Source organism: Thamnophis elegans, chromosome 12 (assembly GCF_009769535.1).
Source record: "Thamnophis elegans isolate rThaEle1 chromosome 12, rThaEle1.pri, whole genome shotgun sequence".
NCBI lineage: Eukaryota > Metazoa > Chordata > Lepidosauria > Squamata > Colubridae > Thamnophis > Thamnophis elegans.
The window spans coordinates 12000445-12026183 of NC_045552.1; the positions used below are offsets into that span (position 1 = coordinate 12000445).

At 43.7% G+C, this 25739-nt stretch overlaps 1 protein-coding gene across 1 annotated transcript in view; it reads right to left on the minus strand.

Moving 5' to 3' along the window:
- LOC116515682 (beta-1,4-galactosyltransferase 3-like) overlaps positions 1-25739 on the minus strand; it is a 33309-nt gene that overhangs the window by 713 nt on the left and 6857 nt on the right. The window contains exons 2-6 of the mRNA XM_032227841.1: positions 9137-9485; positions 7543-7778; positions 5304-5491; positions 2802-2924; positions 2125-2229 (exon numbers count right to left, since the gene is read on the minus strand). Coding sequence (XP_032083732.1) covers positions 2125-2229; positions 2802-2924; positions 5304-5491; positions 7543-7778; positions 9137-9398 — 914 coding nt within the window. The 5' untranslated portion in view covers positions 9399-9485. The remainder of the gene's footprint in view (positions 1-2124; positions 2230-2801; positions 2925-5303; positions 5492-7542; positions 7779-9136; positions 9486-25739) is intronic.

Consider the following 25739-nt stretch of genomic DNA (forward strand, 5'->3'; position numbering starts at 1 on the left):
CAGCCCTATGATCTACGACTAAGATCAACAGCTTCCCGTATTTACAAATTAAGAGAAGCTTTATGCATCTATCACAAATTCCTAATGCTTTTAACAGTTTGCAACAAAAGCCAGGAACAGAAGCATTCATTTTTAGCAATAAATCCGAAAACAGTCATGTTAGTATTCCCCTGCCCAACTCCAAGGACGACCATTCAGGATCTGAAAACACATCACAGCTGAAGTTCAGGAACAATGAAGGAAAGGGAGTGCGGATACAGGAATCAGTGGCTAGGAAATGGGAGAATTGATACAGGTAGTCCTTAAGTGACTATAATTGGGACTGGCAACACAAATCTATAGGCAAAACCATGACTGTTTATCACCCTTCAGCTTTCCTTTTTTTTTTAAGACTCCAAAGTTTGTAAATGTGAGGGTTAGCCATAAAGTTACTATTTTCTTACCATTGTAACTGTATCATCACTGAGCCGTGGTGGCGCAATGGTTAGAATGCAGTATTGCAGGCTAACTCTGCCCACAGCCAGGAATTCGATCCCGACTGGCTCAAGCTTGACTCAGCCTTCCATCCTTCTGAGGTCGGTAAAATGAGGTCCCAGATTGTTAGGGGAGATATGATGACTCTGTAAACCACTTAGAGAGGGCTGTCAAGCACTGTGAAGCGGTATATAAGTCTAAGCGCTATCGCTAGTGCTATATTGCTATAGCTGTGAACAGTCACTAGACCAGTGTTTCTCAACCTTGGCCACTCGAAGATGTCCGGACTTCAACTCCCAGAATTCCCCAGCCAGCGTTTGCGGCTGGGGAATTCTGGGAGTTGAAGTCCTGACATCTTCAAGTGGCCAAGGTTGAGAAACACTGCACTAGACAAGACAGTCACTAAACAAGGACTACCCGGACTGGTAAAGCAGAAAGATGGCTATAGTGTTACTGCTTTTAGAACCTGACAGACGATCACTGCCAATTATGACTCCTATTATTATAGACAAAACATACAAAGAAGGCCAAAGTTTTAAATTTACTTAGTTTCACATTTGCTGGTCTGGCAGATCTGCTATGCAGGAAATAATATATATTAAGTCAAGGGAGATTAAAAAACACCTGTCTGTCGGTCTGACTACCCTCTACTTTCCTGTCCTTCTATTTTTCTGCAGATTTCTTCACGGTGTCAGTTTATCCTTACTTCAATTCTCGACAAGCTGACAACTTTCCATCGGTTGCACAGAGTACGGATTTGGGAATAAATCAGCAACTGAATATTGGGCGCTACCTGAACAGTTCACTTCACTGCTGCCTCTACACAACAAAATTGTTCCTCGCAAGTTATTCACGGCGGTACCTATAGGGGGTCTATATCCAGGCCCAGAAGATTCTGCATATGTCATGGCTTTTATTGGATTGGATTGGATTTATTCAATTTGTATGCCGCCCTATTCCCGAGAGACTCAGGGCGGCTAACAATCAAAGAGGGAAGGGGGTACAGAATAAAAAATAAAAGACAAACACATTTTAAAAAACAACAGTCATACCCTCGAGTGGGGCTGAGAGATTCAACAGCCCCAGGCCTGCCGGAACAGCCAGGTCTTAATTGCTTTGCGGAAAGCTGGAAGGGTGGTGAGGGTCCGGATCTCAACGGGGAGATCGTTCCAGAGGGCCGGAGCAGCCACAGAGAAGGCCCTCCCCCGGGGAGTTGCCAGCCGACACTGGCCGGCAGATGGGATTTGGAGGAGGCCTAGTCTGTGGGATCTAATAGGTCTATGGGAGGTAATTGGCAGGAGGCGGTCTCTCAAGTACCCAGGTCCGATACCATGTAGGGCTTTAAAAGTAACCACTAGCACCTTGAAGCGTGTCCGGAGACCAATGGGCAGCCAGTGCAGCTCGCGGAGGATAGGTGTAACGTGGGTGTACCGAGGTGCACCCACAATCGCTCGCGTGGCTGCATTCTGGACAAGCTGAAGTCTCCGAATACTCTTCAAGGGCAGCCCCATGTAGCCCCCCCCCCCCCATTTATGAACAGAAGAATGACCGAAAAAGAAGAGGAGGAATTGTATGGAACAGGCGAACTGCACTCGATGGCGGGAGCAGGTTCCGTCTACAAATTCTTCTTAAATATTTCTTTCTGCTCACCTCTTGGGATTCTGTTCATTGCCCTTGTCGTGTCCGTGTTTGATCATGCGGTAACGGCCATACTGAATAGACGGGCGAGAGATCACCATTCCACTTAGGGCTACCCTGCAAGGAGGGGAAAGAGAAACATTAGCAGAAGCTAGCAAGTGATTGCAACAGGGATGGCTGCTTCTAGAATCAAAGATATACTCAGGGATTGCCCCACTACCACACTCCAGATGGAAACTGGCTTTTTAATCTGCCTAGGAAGAATGGGAGCACACAGACAAAACATTTGCTGCCTTAACTGCCTACGTGAAGGAGTCTCACGTGGAAGTAAGAATACATCTTCTATCATTTTTTACTGACTTAATAAAGACTATTAATGAGTGGTTGGAGATTGAGCCATGGCGGCGCAGTGGTTACAGTGCGGTACTGCAGGCTGCTTCTGCTGCCTGCTGGCTGCCTGCAATTTAGCAGTTCAAATCTCACCAGGCTCAAGGTTGATTCAGCCTTCCATCCTTCCGAGGTGGGTAAAATGAGGACCCAGATTGGGGCAAGAGGCTGACTCTGTAAACCGCTTAGAGATGGCTGTAAAGCACTGTGAAGTGGTATATAAGTCTAAGTGGTATTGCTACTGTCCTTCCTTGGACTATTTCCAGCCCAGGTTGCCACAGACCTGTCAATAAAAGTCATACCTGACGGCGATGTCATCATCTTCACCACCCCAGCCCCAGTAGTTGTTAGGAAATCCATTCATCTTCATATATTGTTCTGGACTAAGTGCCGAAACCCCTCCAAAATATGTCTTGTAGGGAAGCCTGCCGGAAAAACGATGAAGGAGAACATTTGCTTACAAGAGAGGCAGCATCCGCGCAACAAGGAGAATCTTTCTGAAAACTTAAAAAAGCCCTGCAAAACAGAAACCTGTGGGCTGACATTCCTACCCCTAACGCACAATTTTGTTAGCGAGAAGGTTCGTTGAGAGTTGGTTCCCACCAAACGGATAAAAGGTGAAAGGCCTTGCATTTGTACCATGGAGGCTTTCAAGGCAGTCTCATCACACGCTGCCAATCCCAGATGGCACCTGACTGTCCCCTGTCTTGCGGCTGATTGTATGGTGGATAGGCTGATACTCATCTTCCGGGATATCTAAAAATCCCTCCTCCCCTTGTTTGATGCAAAGCACCTACCTTTCCGCTCTGCTAGTCAGACAAGGCAATAGAGTCAATAAGATTTCCCATCTAACGAGGCCTTGCTTTTAATCACCTTTCCTCTAGAGTTCAAGGCTATATTGATGGTTACTATGCCACTATTTTAACACTCTAGAAACTGCAGCCGATTCAAAATATGGAAGCACAGGCAGTTAGGAGAGCCCCTCGGCATCCACACGTTACACCTCTGCTCCGCAGGCTGCACTGGTTGCTGGGATTTTTCTGGGTGCAAATGAAGGAGTCGGTGACCATTTCTGAGACTGCCTCACCCTTATTAGATCTTGCAGAAGAGGCACTTCACAGATCCAGCAGCTAAAGCAGGGCTGTCAAACTCCCGGCTTGCGGGCCAGATGAGTCACACGCTGGCCACTCCCACTTCCAGTTTAGTGGAGGGGGGGAGTCCCAATACATCATGTAACACTGCCACGATGATGTGGGTTTAACACCCCTACGCTAAGAGTTAGGAGGGTCCGCCGAGACCAAGAGAAGAACCTTTTCTGTTGTTGTACCTGCCCTGTGGAATATGCTCCTTGTTGTGGCCCACCAGCGGAGCTGGCAGTAGATTCGGACAGCGAGGAGGTTGGGGAGGAACCTGGGCCAGTCCTGGAGTCTGGGAAAGGCTCTGATGAGGGTTCTGCATCGGAGGCAGAGAGGGGGCCAGGGCCATCTGACAGTTATCAGCTGCCTTTAAAGTCAGACATTAGTGAGGCAGACAAACAGCTGGAGCCTGTTCCCAGTGTGCGCATGCGCAGAGTTGCCAGACGAAGGGAACAGCTAAAGAACAGCGGTCGATTTGGGAATAAGGCGACAGATGGACAATGAATGGCCCCTCCCAGAGGAAATAAAAGAGGAGCGAAAGGGGAGTGGAGTTTGCAGGAGACAATTAGTCCACTTAATTGGTTCGTGACTCTCCAAGATTCCTTGCCAAGTTTTACAGATATCGGCCTGTCAGCTCTCCAAGCCAGCTAAGGTCTGTGACTGTAAATCCTCCCTTGAAAGACTTTGCTGGTTGTGAATGAGCAGAATTCACGGTCAATTAATAAAAGGGTTTTTTTCTCGGAATCAGGAGTTTGCTTCATGCTCTTGGGAAGCCTCGGTCAGAACACTCCTTGTAGAGATCAGCTTCTTCACCCTAATTCTATTTTTTCTTTTTTTCACGGCTGTGTTCCTGGATTTGGGGGTGGATTGTCAAGAATCCATTTTCATGGGAAGCCATATAAAAGTAAAAAGAATCAAGCAAAGGCAATAAGCTGGGAAACAATGACTTCCAGCAAGTACATTTTATGGTTGAGCAAGGATTTAAACCCAGGGTTTTCTTGGCAGTCATTCAAAGTGCACCCTATTTTCAAAATGGAAATGGAAAGGAATTTAAAAAAAGAAATGAAATAAGCTGGGGAAACAATGACTCCCAGCTGCTGAGTTCTATGCCCGAGGAAGGATTTAAACCCAGGGTTTCTTGCTCTTTAATCACTCAAATTGCACCTCATTTCTAGATGGAAAGTGGAAAGCAAGCTCCCTTTCTGAATACGATTTTCTCTCAGAAAAGTGTACTAGAACAGGGGAAGGGGAAGCAGCTGCATATTTAGGAAAGAAATATTGCTAGTCTTAAGCTTAACACTTAAAGGGTTCCCCTCACACATATGTGCTAGTCGTTCCTGACTCTAGGGGGCGGTGCTCATCTCCATTTCAAAGCTGAAGAATCAGCGCTGTCCAAAGATGTCTCTGTGGTCATGTGGCCGGCTTGACTCAACACCGAAGGTGTACAGAACACTGTTACCTTCCCACCAAAGGTGGTTCCTATTTTTCTACTTGCATTTTTACATGCTTTCGAACTGCTAGGTTGGCAGAAGTTGGGACAAGTAACGGGAGTTCACTCTGTTACATGCCGCTAGGGATTCAAACCCGCCCAACTGCCGACCTTTCTGATCGACAAGCTCAGCGTCTTAGTCACTGAGCCACCGCATCTCAATCAAGCTTGACACTTACTTGTAGCCAAACTTGTCCATGGCAACAGCCACATGTTTCGGAAATCGATCGCATGTATAAACATTTCGATCATCCTCTGGAATGAGATCCACATCGTGGAAGAATACGCAGTCCCAATCCTCGTCTTTCATGGCTTCCTTGAAGCCCACATTCAAAAGCTTGGCCCGATTAAAAGTGTAACTTTCAGTCTGGGAAAGAAAAGATAACAAAATAATTGACATGGATAAGCAACAGCCGTGAGGCATCACATCAGATGAGTTGCATATCCACCGACCACATTTCCACCAAAACGGGGGCCATTTTAGACCAATTTCATGCTTACGGAATTCCACTTGACAGCCTGACTACTATTGTCTGCAGCTCAGATTACAGAGTTTCTCTCTCCTCACTTCAAGGTAACTAGAAGAGGTAGTGCCTTGGTACTCATCTGCTTTGAATTTGATACTTGACACATTTTGATGTGAAAACTTTGTCCTGATACTCATTGTTTGTTTAGTACTCAACACACAAGCTAGAACTTCTCACTGTCGCTTGCCTTGTGACTCATTACATTATTCCTTATGGGAAAAATGTGTTTAGCACTCATTTTTGGTACTCATTGTGCCTCCCGGAACCAATTAGCCGAGGTGGCGCAGTGGTTAGAGTGCAGTACTGCAGGCCACTTCAGCTGACTGATATCTGCAGTTCGGCGGTTCAAATCTCACCGGCTCAAGGTTGACTCAGCCTTCCATCCTTCCGAGGTGGGTGAAATGAGGACCCAGACTGTGGGGGCAATAATATGCTGACTCTGTAAACCGCTTAGAGAGGGCTGAAAGCCCTATGAAGCGGTATACAAGTCTAACTGCTATTGCTATTACTAATTAACATTTAGTACCAAGGTGCCACTGAATTAGATACTGAATCTTAATTTTCATTCCTGGTTTCCCTTGCAGTCCTTGCCTAGTTCTAGTTTCTTTAACAGCTAAGTTGTTAAAAGTTCTGCACAGCAGAAAAGCATCACACGCTTTGGGGTTTAGAGGAGTAACTCCTGCAATCTTCTGCTGTTACTTCTCATTGCAACCTAATTTTATACAAGCAGCTTTGTGTGAATGCTTGTTTCCAACTGTCAAGTCCTTCAAGGCTGAAAACTCAGAAACAGTTGGGTTTCTAAAACGATCTTTATGGCTACTAGGGTGGAAAGCCTGCCAAGGCAATTTTCCAGATCAACTTATACGGTGTTTTCTCAACTTTGGCAGCTTTAAGATATATGGACTTCAATTCCCAGAATTCCCCAGCTAACATTTTAAAGGTGCTAAAGTTGAGAAACGCTGACCTAGCAAAATTAAAGCGGAGTTACTAATCTCCTTTTTTACACTTTCTCCGTGCCCAGCACTAAGGAATCTTAGAGCAGTGGTGGCGCAGTGGTTAGAGCCGAAGCAATACTGCAGGCTACTTCTGCTGACTGCCAGCAGTTTGGCAGTTCGATCCTGATCGGCTCAAGGTTGACTCAGCCTTCCATCTTTCCAAAGTTGATAAAATGAGGACCCAGATTGTTGGGGGCAATAGGCTGACTTTGTAAACCGCTTAGAGAGGGCTGTGAAGCGGTATATAAGTTTAAGTTTACCAGCGAATGCCATCTGGCTACTACCCGGGGGAGGGCCTTCTCTGTGGCAGCTCCGGCCTTTTGGAACGAACTCCCCGCAGAGATTCGGACCCTCACCTCTCTCCAGGCCTTCCGAAAAGCCGTTAAAACCTGGCTGTGTTGGCAGGCCTGAGGTTGATGAGTTCCCTTCCCCTCTCGACCTGTGTGGCTGTTGGCTATTTTAAATGTTTGTATTGTACTTTGTGTTCCCTTTCCCCCTTGAGTTGTTCGCCGCCCTGAGTCCCCCTGGGAATAGGGCGGCATATAAATAAAACAAATCTCAATCTCAATATCTCAATCTCTTAAGTGCTATTGCTACTCTTGGTAATGGTCCTCCACCTCCATATTACTAGGTGGGGATGTGCTGGTGGACATTCTATCAGAACAGCCTCCTTCCCACTGATTGAGGCACAGAATCCTGGGCCGCAGGTGTAGCCCACACATCGAACTGGAGACTGTTGACTGCCAGTATTTCCACAAGGGGAAAAACTCTGCCTCCTGCACCCCTGCTCTCCACTTCCTGGCTTTCATCCCTAACGCTTGTCTCCTTTCAAGAACTGTGCTGACAAATGTAGGAGAGTTTGTCCCCAGCTTCTGGGACTTGAACCAGTGCCATACCTGGTGGATGATATAGATGCCATAACTGAGCTGCTGTCGTTGCAGGAAAGGGTGCAAGTAATACAGCAGGTACTTGAGGTGCTGCTCCCGATTACGGTGGGGGATGATGACGGCCGTTTTGTGAGTGGCGTCACAGTCGGGAGGACGGTAACGCCCCCCTTTGGTCACATAGGGATTCCTCCGTAGGACATCTTCAAGCGTCAATCCCAAGGGAAGCGTCACTCGAATGGGCCCTCCTGCACGCGAGCAGAGATGTATTAGTCCGGTTTCTTTCCTACTGTCCCATAGATCAGTGAATTAGAGCAGTGTTTTCCAAACTTGGCAACTTTTAAGATGGGTGGACTTCAACTCCCAGAATTCCTAGCCAACACACCAAGGAAGAAAATGGGTCAGGCTGCAGCAGTTTGAGGTTTTCTATCCTGACAGAACAATTAATTTCCTGACAGTTAGAACAATTAATCAGTGGAACGGAAGTTGCCTCCAGAAGTTGTGACTGCCCCAACACTGGAAGTCTTTAAGAAGATTGTTGGATAGCCATTTGTCTGCAACGGTATAGGGTTTCCTGCCTAAGCAGGGGGTTGAACTAGAAGACCTCCAAGGTCCCTTCCAACTCTGCTATTGTATTATTGCATCCTCTCTTTGAACCAGCAGACTCAAGGAGTGGCCCAGCGTCAACATATGAGCGTCTGGGCTCTTTTTTCCTTCTAAAAAGGAAAAATATTGGAAAGCCTAAAAAGGCTTTCCAATATTCTATTCTGTGCCTGAAAAATAACCTGGGTCCGAGGCAGAGAACGTAGAAGGGAATCTGTTGAGGCAGACCTTGATAAGACTAATTCCAGCAGGGCTCTTCCTGTGCAGGCTTCTCGTGGTCTTCTCATATTGGCTGCACTACCTGCCTCTCCTGCCACCTTCTTCTTCTTCTCCAACCCCATTGCTGCTCTTTCAACAAAGCGACCTTTAAACTTGCCAGCCCTGAGTACAGTCTAGAACAGTGATGGCGAACCTGTTTGTCCTCGCGTGCCAAAAGCCTGCCCGCAGGACAGTGCATGCGCGTGTGCCCACACCCATAATACAATGCATGTGCAGCCCCCCCCCTCGATTTTGAGCCTTGCAGGCCTCCCTGAAACCTCCTGGGCCCCAAAACGGGGCATGCCCCCCCCCCGCCCCGTGCATGCCTACACTATTACAGGAGTTATGTCAGCCTTCTATGCCGTTTCATTCCTCTCTAGCATTCATCTGCATTGTTCAGTGATGCATTTCCTGTCTCTCTAGGATTTACCTCTATCTGCTCCTGCGAGGCCCTTCCTGTTCCTGTTAGATGTATATCTATGGCTTGTATAGTGTTTTGCAGAGACCCGAAAATCAGCTGGCCGGCGGTGCATGCTTGGTGGAGCTCAGCTGGGGCTCGCGTGCCGCTGGCAGAGAGGCCTCCACATACCATACACGCCACAGGTTCGCCATCATGAATCTAGAACTAATGCTTATTTTCGAGGAAGCTGGCGTTTCCTCTTTGCCACACACTTAAGCCACAAAACTCAAATTCTAGGTCCAAAGGTTATGAGAACCGATTATCGCAGAGTTTTGGTTCACTTACCAAGAAAAGGCGAGACTTCAGGGCAGTAGGGAAGTTCCTCGGGGGGCACAGGTGGCCGAGCAATCAGGCTGAGGTTGGCATAGACATCCCCCGGCAGGGACGCGTTGGGGAAGCCGTTCAGCATAGTAAATGTGCCCCCTTTGCAAAAAATGCCTAGGAAATAAGCAACGCGTTTCCGGTAGCCCTCGCGGTACAGCAGGGCCATCACCACCAGCTGCACTCCCAGGAAGAGCAGCAGGTAGCGGCCACGCATCTGGAGCATGGCGGTGCAGAGCCAAGATCATCTGTCCATGGTGTCCCTGGTTGTGGAAGGCGGGGTCACCAATTAGGAAGACGGAGGGAAACCAACCTGTTGAGAGATGAAACGAGGGAATTAGAGAGCTCGCTTCCCAGAATCACCTGTTAAAAATAGCATCCACATTTAAGGAAAATAAAGGTTGCTCCCTACTGAAGCACTCTCAGATTTAAACATATATAAATTATTCATACACCCTCATACACACACACACTCATACATACACACAAATCTACATATACATACATATATACTGTATACACATACACACATATATCCATCTATCTCTATCTCTATCATCTATCAATCTATCTATCATCTATCTATCTATCTATCTATCTATCTATCTATCTATCTATCTATCTATCTAATCTTGTTGTTGTTAGTTCCGACTCATCGCGACCTCATAGACAATGTTCCCCCAGGCCTTCCTGTCCTCTATCGTCCCCCGGAGTCCATTTAATCTCATGCCTATTGCTTCAGTGACTCCATCCAGTCCCCTCATTCTCTGCCGTCCCTTTCTTCTTTTGCCCTCCATCATTATGTGGCCAAAGCATTTGAGTTTCCTCTTCAGGATCTGGCCTTCTAAAGAGCAGCGAGGGTTGATCTCCTCTAGGACTGACCGGTTGGATCGCCTTGCAGTCCAAGGGACTCGCAGGAGTCTTCTACAGCACTAATCTACCTAATCTATAGGTATCTATATCTATATTTATATCTAATCTATATCTACATACCTCCCTCTCTCTCTCTCTCTCTCTCTCTCTCTCTCTCTCTCTCTCTCTCTCTCCCTCCCTCCATATATATATATATATATATATATATATATATATATATATATATATATATATATATATATATATGTTGTATTTGTGCTGATAAATAAATAAAGGGAGACTAGTATAGATCTATTTCAAGCTATTTAGCTCTCATCAGCTAGCCATACCCTTACTGGGATTGGAACCTGTGCTGTATTGCATCTTAGGCAGATGTGTTAACCATTAAGCCACAGAGTTCCTCTCCTTGTCAGCTGAGCCAGGGAGAAATGTATATATTTAAAGTCACAACCCCTGGTATGCCCAAATATGGGATAAATATATATTTATCAGCACAAATACAACATATATATATATAAATAATGTATTCTCCTTGTATGATTGGGGCCTTGACGAGGTGAAGAGGTTTGTGTGTGTAAATGAGGCATTCGGCAAGCTAAGCATAATTTTCAAGAGCAACCTCCCCCTCTGCCTGAAAAGTTTTTCGATCAGTGTGTGCTACCTGCTCTGTGAAACACGGACATTAACCTCACAATCGATACAAAAGCTACGAGTGGCCTCAAAAGACCTGCACATGGATTAGAAAACAAACAAAGATACATGATATCGTCAAGAAAGTAAAAGAAGTGACATGGTAAAGGGCTGGTCACATAGCAAGAAGAACTGATGGCAGATAGACCAAGGCAGTCATAGAATGGATCCCACCTGATCAAAAGCTTCCACGAAAGAGACCTAAAAACAAGATGGATCGACAACATCAGCAAGTATTGTGGGCCCAGTTGGTGAAGGAAAGCCAAGGACTGTATTGGTTGAAAACATGCGGAAGAGGCCTTAATCCTGCAGTGGATGGACAATGGCTAAAATGATGATGATAATATATTGTAATCAAGTATCTGTTATGAAAGGCATCCTTTCCCCACAGAATGGAAAGGCTCAGTCAGAAGATACGACTGCAGCACAAGCTCACACCACCCAAAAACAGATTCCTTCCTCCCACTTCCCAATTAATTTTTCTTAGGAGAAAACACATGGAGATTTGATCGTTTCATTGTCTTCTGTAACTGGCTTTAGTTAAAACCCTGGATTCGTGTCAGAAATCTACTCCACTTTGGACTTCAACAATTACAATGTCCTTTATCCTGCGGTTCCTATCCTTGGGGTCTCTGCTGCAATCCCAGTCCATCCTTCGAAGAGCAGTAATATGGTACTGATGAGATGAAATCTCCTTAGAGCACGCTCAAGGGAAGAAGCACACGCACGGCTGAAGGGCCTTCCTGCTTTGTCAAATGCATAATGCCCACAGGGAAAAGAGAGGAGGGCGGAAATGGATAGACAAGCACATTATTGCAAATAGGGGCACCGAAGAGGGGGAAAGGATGCTAAACGGCAGAGGAACAGAAAAACCTTGGTTCTTTTCGGGGTCATATTTCCTAGCGCCTTACTTACTGGTGTGCAGGCTAGATTTGTTTCCTTCTGGATTTCTCCCAAGTTGCAGTTTGGGTGCAGACAGGGGTGTCAAACTCAAGGCCCGGGGGCTGGATCCCACCTGCAGAGTGCTTAGATCTGGCCCCGGAAACAGCAAAGGACCAACCCGTGGTGCCTCTGCCAGCGGAAACGGAGCTCAAGCGGGCCGCCCGTGGCTCTCCCGAGCTCAAATTTTCGCTGGCAGAGGGATGGAGGAGGCAGGTGCAGCTGAAAACAGAGCTTGGGAGCCCATTTTCGCTAGAAGAGCGCCTGGACTACGACAGGCGCCCCCCGACACTGGTGACATTAAGCTGGCCACGCCCCCCGCCCCGAGTTCAAACACAACCCTGATGCGGTCCTCAATGAAATCAAGTTTGACACCCCTGCTTTAAGATGAACCCTTCCGTACCAAGCTCTTAACTTCAGTTCTTGCTTACTCACTTTCAGGAGCCCAGGGACACGACACGGTTTCTACTCAAAGGACTGGATTGCAACACAGAGGGAGTGCAAATTCCTTGGCTGCAAGCATGTTTTCCTGTTCAGCACAAAGAGATCCACTAGGATTGCATGGTTACACCTATCCTACTTGACACCACAGGTGTCTTGACCTCATGCCAGTTTGCAACAACTAAGAAGGAACAAGGAAATGGCAGGAAAGATTTCTGAGTAAGGACGTCACAGGATTAAGTGGGGAGTCAGAGGAACAAGAGTACTTCTAAAGGGCTTTGTTCCCTTAGGAGGAACATTACCTGTAGAAAGAGTTTGCTATAGAAACAGCTTGTCAGCTGTTTTGAGATCTCAACTCCTGGCTCTAAACCTCTATTAAGAAAGCAGCTGTGTTCCAAACTTACTAAGGGACTTAGCATACGAAGTAACTTCTTTCATTCCAATGAGATCCTTTTTCATCTTCAAAAATTGCTATGCTATCCCAAGCTAGACTTCTGTAGAATGTTTCACTTCTGTCTGCTTTTAGTATTTTTTTAAAAGTAATGTTCCAGCATTAATATGTAAATACATGATTTCCTTCCTAACCGGCAAATTTTTTTACAGTCGGTATGCAAATACAGAAAAATATTTGCTTCTAATTAAGAAGAGGGGAGGGGAAGGAGAGAGATACACTGTATATGTATTGCGTAACAGCTTTTTATCTTGTTTCCTATTAGGAAACAGTAGCTTTTTATTCATTAGCTATTTATTGATAGTCAAGATAAACTTTAACCTGCCTGCATCATATGTGCCAAGTCATTGGGAACATGAATGCAAAATAAATTCCACTTTCACAGACATCCATTTGGAAATGGCAACCCCACTACTTGAAGTGGGGTAGTTAATGAGTAATTTTTGGAGCCTACCTTGTTCTCAAGTATGTTGGGTGACAAAAATCACTTCAGATCCCGCAGATATGCGAATTTCTCTCTCTTTTTCTCCCCCCACCCTCTCTCTCTCTTAGCACTTAAGATTTATATACCGCTTCATAGTGCTTTTACAGCCCCCTCTAAGCAGTTTACAGAGTCAGCTTCTTGCCCCCAACAATCTGGGTCCCCATTTTACCCACCTCGGAAGGATGGAAGGCTGAGTCCACCTTGAGCCTGAGTTGAATCGAACTGCCAAACTGAAGTTAGCAGTCAGCTGAAGTAGTCTGCACTACTGCACTCTAACCACTGCGCCCCCTCGGCTGTTATCTCTCTCCTACATACAATCTTGGTTCATGCCCAACACAAAGGAACGGAGGGTTGTAGCCGGGTATTGGCATGCAAAATGTTGAGCATCCAGCATTTGTGCAAGATCCATTCAACTTTGCTCTGTGCCCTGACATCGCTTCCTGTCTACAGGACAGTGAAAACCCTAAATCCAAACTTTCAAAAGCAGAGAGGGGGAAAGAACAGGATGCAGGCCAAGTAGTGGTGATCAGCAAAACCAGGCGAGGAACAGATACAAATAAGATAATGCTCCTTTGCAGCTTCTAACACAAGTCCCGGCTGCTCGTAAAGAAAAGATAAAGGCTCCCTTAAGTCAATTAAATCGATCAATGTTCGATAAAGATGATCTCAGCGCTATCACTGAAACTGAACATGTTAGAGAAACCAAGATAGCAATAGCAATAGCAGTTAGACTTATATACCGCTTCATAGGGCTTTCTGCCCTCTCTAAGCGGTTTACAGAGTCAGCATATCGCCCCCAACAACAATCCGGGTCCTCATTTTACCCACCTCGGAAGGATGGAAGGCTGAGTCAACCCTGAGCCGGTGGGATTTGAACGGCCGAACTGCAGAACTGCAGTCAGCTGAAGTAGCCTGCAGTGCTGCATTTAACCACTGCGCCACCTCGGCTCCTTCGGAAAACAAGACACCGGGGGGGGGGGGGTGTCAAGATTGGAAAAAGCATCTTCTTCTTCTTCCCCTTTCAGAACAGAACAGAAGATTTTGATTTTGAGGGTTTGGATACTTTGGGTCATGGAGGCAACGAATTGTGTCCCTTCCTTCCCATGGAAGGAATAGAATCCAATACTTGTGGCACTGAATTCCTCTTACCGTTGTTCCCCGAAAATAAGACAGGGCTTTCTTTTCCTTTGACCCCCCCCCCTCGAAATAAGCGCTTGGCCTTATTTTCGGGGAGGTCTTATTATTTTTGAGGTGGAGGAGGCGGAGAGTGTAGTCACCTCGTGGCTGCTGCTGTGTTGCGCGTCACTGGGCCTACCGCTCTATTGGTGGCAGCCATTCGCGTGACAGAAGAGGCGCGGTGTCTAGGGTTGCGGGAGCGGCCGTTAGGTAAGGGCGTGTATGGAGCATGTTCCCCCTTCCCTTCCCACCCCCCACCTCGCCTCCTCACCTCATGTTGTTTGCATGGCATACAGCCAGAGGAAATGGCGGGGTCCGGCTGCGTATGTGTTGCAATATTTTTGGGGAGGGCTTATTTTAGCGCATGTACTCAAAAGCCCGATTGGGCTTATTTATCCAAGGAGGTCTTATTTTGGGGAAAACAGGGTATTACTCCAAGCTCCCTGCAAATTTCTCTTCTTATAAATATCACAACCCAAACCAATTAAGTGTATTATCAGGTATTTATTGCAAGCCCGTTTTGGACTTTGGTGTGGAATTTAAAACGGCCTGATAAAACTCAGAAAACATGTCGATCTTTATGAAATAAAACTGACCGATTCGACGCAATAGAACAGGATGTAGCTCATTAACTGGTAATAAATTAATAAAGTCCCAATGGGGCTGCTGTCCAAGTTAAGACAAAGGCTTGATAAAATATTATCCATGGACTCTGTGTTCACGCTTACCTTCCTGATCTGCATTTATCTCCCCAACCTTCCTGCCCTGCGCTCCAAACACAAAGCCAACAGGTAGAACTGTCGCAATAGCTAAAGCTCCTTAGAAATCCCCAAAGCCAATGCCTTTGCCCCCTTTCTATGGCTCCTCTTCCTCTTCCCCTCCCTTCGCCATCTTTTGCCAGCTTCTTCCTGGGATCTCCACCAGCACATCAATCCAACCACGACCAAGAGTGTCCAGAACACTGGCCAGTCCTGTTAAAAGAGACCTTATTCCTTGACCTTACATTCTGAGTCTTCAAGTAGAGGTAATATTGGAAAAAGAATAATATGGGACAGTGGGGAAAGTCTTCAGGGATAAAGTTCCCCTCTAGGGATTGCCCAACCCTGACCATCTTCTTTGATCAGTGAGTAAGAAAGAATGAACTCAAAAGCGTAAAACCAAACCCTTGACAAATAGTCCTCCCCGGTTCTTTCATATTTCTTCACCTCAAACACATCATCGTCAAGGAATGAAAATTGCAAAATAAGAGGTTTTTCACTCGCTGAAGCAGCATCTGCTCCTCTTCCACTAGCAGAGAAACGAGATCGGAAGGACCCAGCTCCCAAAGGCCAAGAGTACCCATCTTACAATTTCCTTAATGGTCATGTTTCATGGGTGGTATGCAACTCAATCTGGTTCTTATGGAAAAAAAACCCGTTCTGCTTGGGATTTGACTAATCCCCATAGGAATGCTTTAATGTTACTCTTTCCACTATGAAAGGCCTTTATTTCTGCTTGGCAAGACTTCCTAAAGCATTGAGAGCGGGAGGAGGCAAGGAGATCAACTGTGTGTGATTTGTGGTAGCCTGGAAGTAACATATAGATATGCAGTCATGGTTTGTATGTGGATCATATCTCCAGCAAGCTTTGTAGGGGGACATCTATCTATCTATCTATCTATCTATCTATCTATCTATCTATCTATCTATCTATCTATCTATCTATCTATCTATCTAGCTATCTAGCTATCTAGCTATCTAGCTATCTAGCTATCTAGCTATCTAGCTATCTAGCTATCTAGCTAGCTATCTGTCATCTATCTTTCTATCTATCTTTCTATCTATCTATCTATCTATCATCTATCTATCATCTATCTATCATCTATCTCTATCTATCTATTTATCTATCTATCTATCTATCATCTATCTATCTACATATCTTATCTATCTATCTATCTATCTATCTATCTATCTATCTATCTATCTATCATCTATCTATCATCTATGGCAAATACCACTCACTCATCACGAAATCTCCAGAACCCTAAAGCCTACAAACTTGAAATTTGACACGTATGTTCCTCTTGGATTTTTCAAAATGACCATCGGATCATTAGAATTTCTTATACAGTAATTAACACACTCTGATGCTAAGGAGTTCTACTCCCCCTCCCCACCTGAAAAGAACTCTGTTCCAACTGCCAGTTGTCTCACATTCCATTACCTCAGTTCAAACTGGCAGACGTTCCGCTCTTTCACTCAGGAGTTGTCTGGGGTTCCTTACAGTACTAAACATCGGTACCTCACCAAAATGTCTACACCTTCCACCTATGGAACTGCTTCTGGACTCAAGGCGGCGGGAGCAATATTCCCTTATGTGTTTCAATCACCGACCACCACTGAGCCAACAGATTGTAAACTAAATTTCTCCTGCATAGCCTGATAGTTTTGTCACGAAGCACGGGTATCCAGCTCGTATTACATATGATCGTCAAAAATTGGAAGGAGTCATGGCATCTTTTCAAAGTACTGAAATCAGAGTTTATTAAAAGGTATAAGCTTTTGTTAGTTACAGTTCTATGGCCACTCCCTGAAATTAATGAAGTGAACTGCAGTTCACAAACCACTATGGCTTTTCATTAAATGCGTAAGTCTGAAAAGGTGCTGCCACACTCCTTCTGATTTCTGTATGAGCTTGTGTAGATTAATAACTGATTCACTCTTTGCCAATTGGATTCCAGTTTGACTTGGTTGGTCATACAATTCTGGTTTTATAAAAATATTAATAATACTGACTACAAACAAACAATATGACAAAGTTGAAACAACGATCAATTAGAATATCTGCAAGAAATGTCTATTTTAGAATTCAGATGGACAGACCTTTGTCACGTAACACCCCAGACTTGATCAGAAAGCTGAAAAAATCTGAATAGTGGCGTGACAGAACCTGGAGGCAGCAGAATACAAGAAAAATTTGCAACTTATCACTGATACTGCAAATAGAAGTAGAATGACTGCGGCAAAAGAAAGCAAAGATAGTACCAATACACTTTGGGTGCAATCCTAAAACATCTGAATATCTGTGGCATTAACAAAATCATCAGTTCCATTCAGTGGTGGGATTCAAATAATTTTAACAACCGGTTCTCTGCCCTAATGAACGGCTGGGGTGGGCGTGGCTCAGTGGTCATGTGACTGGGTCGGTGTGGCCAACTCAACATCACTCACGTCAACGGGCGCTTCGCCTTAGCAGTTACAATGTAATAAGGGTTAACGGGAGAGGCAGTTTCTGTAAGCAAGGCAATAAAGATGAGGCTAGAAACAACACCAGAATGTTTCCTTCCTGCCTTCCTTACAGGATTAGCCCTGTAAAGTGGAAAAAAACAAAAGGAGATTTCTTCCAACAATCGGTTCTCCAAACTGCTTAGAAAGTTAACATCTCACGAATAGGTGCAAACTGGCTGAATCCCACCACTGGTTCAATTGCAAAAGGCAATTTTACTTGGTCCACGATAGAAAGTGTCCTCACATACTGCATTACACTGCTTTAATTGCTGTGGACAGGAAGGCACTACAGAGAGTGATCAATTCGGCACAAGAAACCATTGGTTGCCCTCTGACACCACTGGGTGACATCGCAAGGTCTCGCAGCTTTAGCAGAGAAATACTCAAAGATGATTCACACCCTGGTCAGTGTCTCTTCGCACTTCTGCCATCGGGCAGAAAACATCAAAGCATAGCCAGTCGAACAAATAAGGTTTAAAAATAGTTTCTATCCTTGGGCTGTCAGACTCTTAAACACGACTACAATCACTCCATGCACATGCAGAAATGTATGACTAGTTTTTCTTTCTTTTTTCCCCCCTAATGACTTGCATAGGGATTATTCTTTATTTATGTTGTTTGAATTTGTTGTCATGGATTGCACCAGTGAGGCTAAACCAATTCCGTTGTATACATGTTGTGCAATGACAATAAAGTCCTGGAATGGGTTGATATTGTTTGATGGGGTTAAAAGGGATTATTGAAAGATGTCTTAATCCCTTTTAGCCCCATCAAACAATATCAACCCATTCCAGGTCTTTGGAAAGGACATTGGGAGATGGCCCCAAAGGGTTTCCGAACGAGTGCAAATGACCAGATGACGGCAAGAATATAAACCCTTCCATTCCCCACCATTCAGTCAGAACGGAAGAAACTTCTTGGATGAGAAGCGAAATGTCTTCAAGGAAAAACAATGCCCGGTTGCCTCTTGAAAAGGGACTTTTGGGACAACCATGACTTGGATGACTGAGAACGGCCGTAGTCTCAACTTGATAGGTAGATAAAGAATGCCAAACCCAGTCTGAACATTTGGCGGACTGTGGAACCAACCATGAAAATGATTTTGCAAACGCGAATGCTGCCTTCCCGTTGTTAAAAAAGAGATATTAGCAATAGCAGTTAGACTTATATACCGCTTCATAGGGCTTTCAGCCCTCTCTAAGCGGTTTACAGAGTCAGCATATCGCCCCCACAGTCTGGGTCCTCATTTCACCCACCTCGGAAGGATGGAAGGCTGAGTCAACCTTGAGCCGGTGAGATTAGAACCGCCGAACTGCAGTTAGCAGTCAGCTGAAGTGGCCTGCAGTACTGCACTCTAACCACTGCGCCACCTCGGCTCATATTCTTCTGTCCCTACCAAGGAGCCGCTTCACACATCCAGCAGGCGAGAACTAAACCATCCAATCTACCAACGAAGAAGAAAGTGAAACACAGGAAGCATTGCATAGAGGTGGCTTAAATCCACATGTAAACCTAAGAGTAAGAACTACAAGTGTTGGCTAAAATGTACCCAAACATGAAGCCGACCTACTGGAAGTGTAAAAAAAGTACAAGGGACTTATCACATATGGGGGACCTGCCCAGAAACACAAAAATATTGGAAAAAATTTGGAAATGGGTGCAAGAAATTACAGGAGAACAGATAAAATACAAACCCGAAATCTTTCTACTGGGAATAATCAAAGGGAAAAGAAAATTAAGTACATATCAACACATCTGCTAACTACAACTAGAATAGCATTTGCCCAATGCTGGAAACAAAATAATACCCCCTCGGATGAATTAGTGATAAAAAAAGCTTTGTATTGTGCAGAGATGGACAAATTAACACTGAAATTAAAAGATAAAGAAGAGTCGGAATATTATGAAATTTGGAACAATTGGTACAAATGGCTGCAAAACAAGAATAAAATTAATTAAGCCAAAAAACTAGATATAAATATACACAGAACTCCGTATAAAGGTGTGTAAATATAGAAGCGAAATATTATATACATGTACAGGTATGATGACATAACAATGTTGATGTAATGACTGTAAGGTGTTGTAGAAGGGAAAAAATAATTTAAAAATCTGCTATTAAAAAAAAAAGTACAAGTGTTGCAAGACTTGCGAGCGTTGTAACAAGAACATGTAAAAGAAAGTATAAAAAGCATTTCGGTTTAATCAACCTCTCTACCTCTGTTTACAAATAACGCAGAGGAATAAAAAAGCATATAATTAATCCCTTAGAAAATAGGTACATCAATATCTGCACCATTTGTAAAAAAATAACACCTGGTCCTGAGGATCTCTTCGTCTACTGTAGATGATTTTTTTTTCATCTGCAATGAAGAAGACAGCTTCTACAAATAAAAATGTGATTACCATATTTTTTTGGAGTATAAGACGCTCTGAAGTATAAGACGCACATAGCTTTTGGGGAGGAAAACAAGGGAAAAGTATCTGCCTCTGCTTCCCAGCAATTTGCCTCCGTACAACAAACAGTTCAGGCAATATACACTGTTTGTAGTGTTAACATTTCAGATGATACTTGTACAGATGCTGTTAAAATTGATGTGCTTTCTGGAAGTATAGTTATTCTCTGCTATTTAAAAGAAATCATACTGGGCCTCTTCAGATCAAGCATTTTTAAAAATAAATGTTAAGCTGTCTAGAACAATAATAAAGGAGTCTTTGAAAAAATAAGTCCAATAATTTGAACATTCTATAGGCATTTATAGTTATTGACTTACCTCCTAGCAGAGAACAGCCTGATTAGAACAATCGGGCCACGTGGAGCAAACAGCAAGTTTCAATTTCAATTTCTCCCCCTTTTGCTGCAAGGAGGAAAATTGCTGAGAGGCAGAGGCCAAAGGATTAGGTGGGTGGGGTTGTATTCAGTGTATAAGACCACCCAAATTTTCATCCTCTTTTAGGCGTCTTATACTCTGAAAAATACGGTAGCCACTTTTAAGAGATGAGCAAATTGTCACTGAAGCTTTAAGTAAAAATTATGAGGGTTTATAGAAGACCTGAGCCTCATAAGGTTTTCATTGAGCTATATCCTGGACAGCTATTCCTATAAAGCCCAGTCACGTATTTATCCAGTGAAATATCTCCTTCAAAACACGCAGAAACATGCATATATCTACTTCTTAAACTTAAATAGCTTCCATGTTTTGTAAAGGAGGTGCAAGTAACATCACCAATATAAAGGAGGAAATCTAGGAATGCAAAGAACCAGCTGATTTGTCTGATGAATGCTCAAAATATGAAAAAATAATCTAGTATGCAGTTTCTTTTCACAATAGAACTACAGAATAACAGAGTTGGAAGGGACCTTGGAGGTCTTCTAGTCCAACCCCCTGCTCAGGCAAGAAACCCTACACCATTTCAGTCAAGTGGTTATCCAATCTCGTCTTAAAAACACCCAGTGATGGAGCATCCACAACTTCTGGAGCCAAATCTTTTCACTGGTTAATAGTTCTAATTGTCAGGAAAGTTCTCCTTAGTGCTAGCTTGGTTCCCGCTTTGATTAGTTTCCATCCATTGCTACTTGTCCTGCCTTCAGGTGTTTTGGAGAATAGGTTGAACCCCCCCCCCCTCTTCTCTGACTTTTAATGTTCAAAAGACAAAAAGAACTCTACACAATGACCACAATTGTACTTGAAGCAGTCCCCATTTCAGCTGGAGTAGCACCCTGGTTCTTTTATTTATTTATTTATTTATTTATTTATTTATTTATTTATTTATTTATTATTTATTTATTTATTTATTTGACTTATATACCGCTTCATAGGGCTTTCACTCCTCTCTAACTGGTTTACAGATTTTTAGCAAATGGAGTCAGCAAATTGCCCCCACAGTCTGGGTCCTCATTTCACCCACCTCGGAAGGATGGAAGGCTGAGTCAACCTTGAGCCGGTGAGGTTTGAACCGCCGAACTGCAGATAACAGTCAGCTGAAGTGGCCTGCAGTACTGCACCCTAACCACTGCACCACCTCGGCTCCTGTAATCTGTAATCTGGCGACAGCATTTTTTCAAGTCTTCCATCAGTCCATTCAGGAATAAGAAGTGCTTCATATTAAGGATAAAGCAATACTGTACACACACACACACACACACACACAGATTCCCAAAAAATTACTACAGGTTCTGCGGGTGTGGCTTTGTGGGCATAGCAGAGGAAGGATACTGCAAAATCCCCATTTCCTCCCCCACCCCATTAACCTGCTTTCCAGCTCCCTTCTCCTGTTCAGGGCAACAAAAGAAGATCAGCTGAGAGGCAGTCGGGGCATGGCCAGCCTGTTTGCCGGTTCTCCGAACTACTCAAAATTTCCAATACTGGTTCTCCAGAACCTGTCAGAAATGGCTGAATACCACCTCTGATATACACACAGACACACACACACACATATATGTATGTATGTATATATTTACATATGAAATTGCTGCTCTTCAGAGAGAGAAACTGGGCCTATCCAGCTTGTTAACTCCTCAGTTACGTGGCCACCTGAGAAATCTTTTAAAAAATAATGTGCCAACATACATTTTATATATTGGTTAAGCAAATGTATATGGCTGCCTGATTCGTATTAACACAGCTTTGTTTATTCAGCAGAACTATGGCAAAACCTTTGTTTCTTGGAGTGGAGGATTTGCCTGACTCCAATTTCAATAGTGTTTCTGCAATGAATCAGAGACACTAAAAAGATGTGATCAGTTAGAACCAGGGCAGGCAGCCAGGCCAACAAGCCCTAAGGCAGACCGACAAAACTTGGCATTTACTCAGAGTAATATATAGTCCTTTCGAGCCAATAGCATTCAGCCAATTTAAACAGGAAGTGGAACGCTGCTGGTGCAAAAGCAAAAACCAGGAAACTGGGAGGGTGGGTGGGTGGAAGGGAGGGAGGGTCACAGGTTCAGAATGTGTAGTGCCTTCAGAAGAAGAAGGGTAGAACTTAGTCAACACTAGATATCACTTCTCCAACAGATAACAGCTCTCTGAACTAGCTCATGTCATTTGCTAAAAGGTAAAGGTTCCCCTGACACATATGTGCTAGTCATTCCCGACTCTAGGGGGGCAGTGTTCATTTCCGTTTCAAAGCCAAAGAGCCAGCGCTGTCCGAAGATGTCTCCGTGGTCATGTGGCCGCCATGACTCAACGCCAAAGGTGCACGGAACGTTGTTACCTTCCCACCAAAGATGGTTCCTATTTTTCTACTCGCAATTTTTTTACGTGTTTTTGAACTGCTAGGTTGGCAGAAGCTGGGACAAGGAGTGGGAACTCGCTCTAGGGATTCGAATCGCCCAACTGCCGACCTTTCTGATCGTCAACCTCAGCATCTTAGCCACTGAGGCACCGCGTCCCGCATTTGCTAAACGGTACCAATTTGTTTCCCTCACCTCCCAAAATGAGCCCAGCATCCACTACAATAAACATGGACAGAATGACACAGAATAATTCCAACTCAAAACAACCAAACAAGAGATTTCCTCTCAAGAACCGAACCATTACTTTGTATGTTTTTCCGTAGCTCCTAGATGAATTCTTGGCTGCCTATTTTACTTATTATTCTCTAGGGAAACAGACAGAAGCCATAGGAGAGTTAAACAATGGTTCATTAACTCCAATTCCCAGAGCACAGTTTGCATTCTGTTGCTTAGACAACAGATAGGTTACCAAGATTCCATCCTTGGATCTAGTCTTTCTTAAAGGGCTATCTGATCTTGAAGGAAGTGTTTTGTTTTTTTTAAATGACACAGCTTGCAAACAACATCCAATCTATTTTGACAACTTAAATTCAAGGGCGTGTGTAATGCATTTTTTTTGGAAGTCCACAGATCTTCATTTAATGCATTCAAAAGACAATCAAGTGGCTTCCTCTGAATCCATTAATTCTTCTAGGAACTTTTTTTGGGGGGGGGGGTCTTCTCACAGAGGGAGTAACCTGGGCATGCAAATCCGAAAGCCTTTTAGAGAGATTCCAACTCTCGAAAAGTTGCTGCGACGTAATTTTTCATTTGCTGTTTTTTTCCATGTAAAAGTTTTAGTTTTTTTTTTTTTTTACAGATAAAAAATGGCCAAGAGAATTTTAAAAAGATAAAACATACAGGAGGTAAACATACAGGAGATTTAAAAACCTGTAAGTCGCTACCATTTTCCTTATCATTAATTAGGAATAATTGAATGTGTTACGTTAAGGAACTCAAAAAATCAAAAGTTCAAAAGTTAACATAGTATGACTCACCAAATCTTTTGCTGATAAACACTCAGCTGCAATTTTTAATGTAATAGGAGAAAGTATAAACATATGATTATAGTGTAAATAATAAATTCCCTTCCTATTTGTATTTGATACGATTTGATAATAACAGTTGAATCCTACCACTTCATATACCACATGCTCTCAAGTTACAACCTACTCATTCTCTTAAAACATGAGGTCGTGGTGCCCGTTTTGGGCTCACGTAATTTTTATTGTACAACATAATTCATTTCACCTTTCATTCTACCAAATCCTTTTCAGTGGTCTCCAATCTTGGCAACTTTAAGACTTCTGGATTTCAACTCCCAGAGTTCCTCAGCCAGCAAAGCTGGCTGAGGAACTCTGGGAGTTGAAGTCCACAGGTCTTAAAGTTGCCAAGGTTGGAGACCACTGCTTTAGATAATTGATAGGAAACTATCTTAGAGATCATCTGATTTAGCATCCCTTTTTAATCCATTTAAGTTGTGGCTGCCCCAACATTGGAGGTTTTTAAGAAGCGATTGGACAACTCTTCATCTGAAATGGTATATGGTTTCCTGCATAAACAGGAGTGGATGGGTGGAGTAGAAGACCTCCAAAGTCCCTTCCAATTCCGTTATTCTGTTCATACAAGAGCTGAATGTAATGGCGTTCCAGCCTTTATTTAAATAGCTCTAAAGAAAGGAACATCCCTCTCAAATTTCCAGAGATCACCTCCTGTCAACCAATTTCTGTTAGTTCCCCCCCCCCTTTTAAATTTTAGTTAAAAACTGCTTTCCTTCCATTTCTGTCTCCTGGGCTCTAGTCCTAAAGGCCCAGTAATGAAACACATTTTTGTTTGTGTACCTGAAGAAAGAACTGTTGCAATCTGCACAGAAGGAAAAAAAAGTGCAATAAATCTCAGTTAGCTATTAAAAAGTATATGTATGGACAAGCAAAGCTAAGTTTTGTCCACCCTGATTCAGAGATAAGAAGCTACACAGAAAATGATTAACCAAGCTGATCCAAGTGTTGAAATGTGTTTTATGTGGGGAACACTAAAACAAAGTGTATTGCTTTTCCTTGGAAAAAGGGAATAAGTAAGTCCCGCCCAGGATAAATATTGTATTTATCATTGAAGGAAGCTAGAGAGAACTTCCTGTTACTATAATAACCATTCGGAATCTCCCAATGAAAAGGAGTCAGTTATAGATGCAAAAGAAACTACCTATGTATTTCTTCGTGCAATGCACAAGCGATCCAATGCAATTTGCTTATCATCAGGAATGGCAATGGCCACAGACTTTGGTAACTTTCAAAGGTAATCAGGCGAACGAACAGAAAAAAAAACTGAAATTAATGGAGCAAAACTCATCTGCTGCCATGGCCACCACCACAGAACACTAAGTCTATGTTCAGAGTTTACCTTTTCTTTTTTTAATTAATTACTGAATTTACACCCTGCCTTTCTGTTCAAAAATAAACCTTATGGCAGTTTGCTGCCATTAAAAGCAGGTGGAGTGTAAAATTATTCCAATAAAATCGGTCATTAAAATTCAAGTGTTGGGGGAAAACAACCGGAGGAAAACACCACCTTGCTTCTGAACTTTGGACTATCGTACTTACAGCTTTTGAAAAGTTTGCTAGTCTGGAGTTCAGAAGCAAGATGTACACTTCTGTGTTTTTCTTCCCCAACAAGGAGAAAAATCTGATTCTAATAAGGAGAGTCAGACTTGATTTGCATTTGGATGGGAGATTAAATGCTATCTCAAAATCCAGGACTGGATCTTAGTTTGGTAAATGCAAAAAAAAAGAGAAAAAAACCTGCATTAGAAAGAAGCCAATGGCAAATAGCAGCTTTTCTGCTGTTCCCAGTATCAAGGACCTACCCAGGAATTACAGGTAGTCCTTGACTTACAACCACAATTGAGCTAAACATTTTGTTGCTAAGCAAGATATTCAGTAAGCTAGTTTTGCCCCGTTTTAAGACCTCTCTTG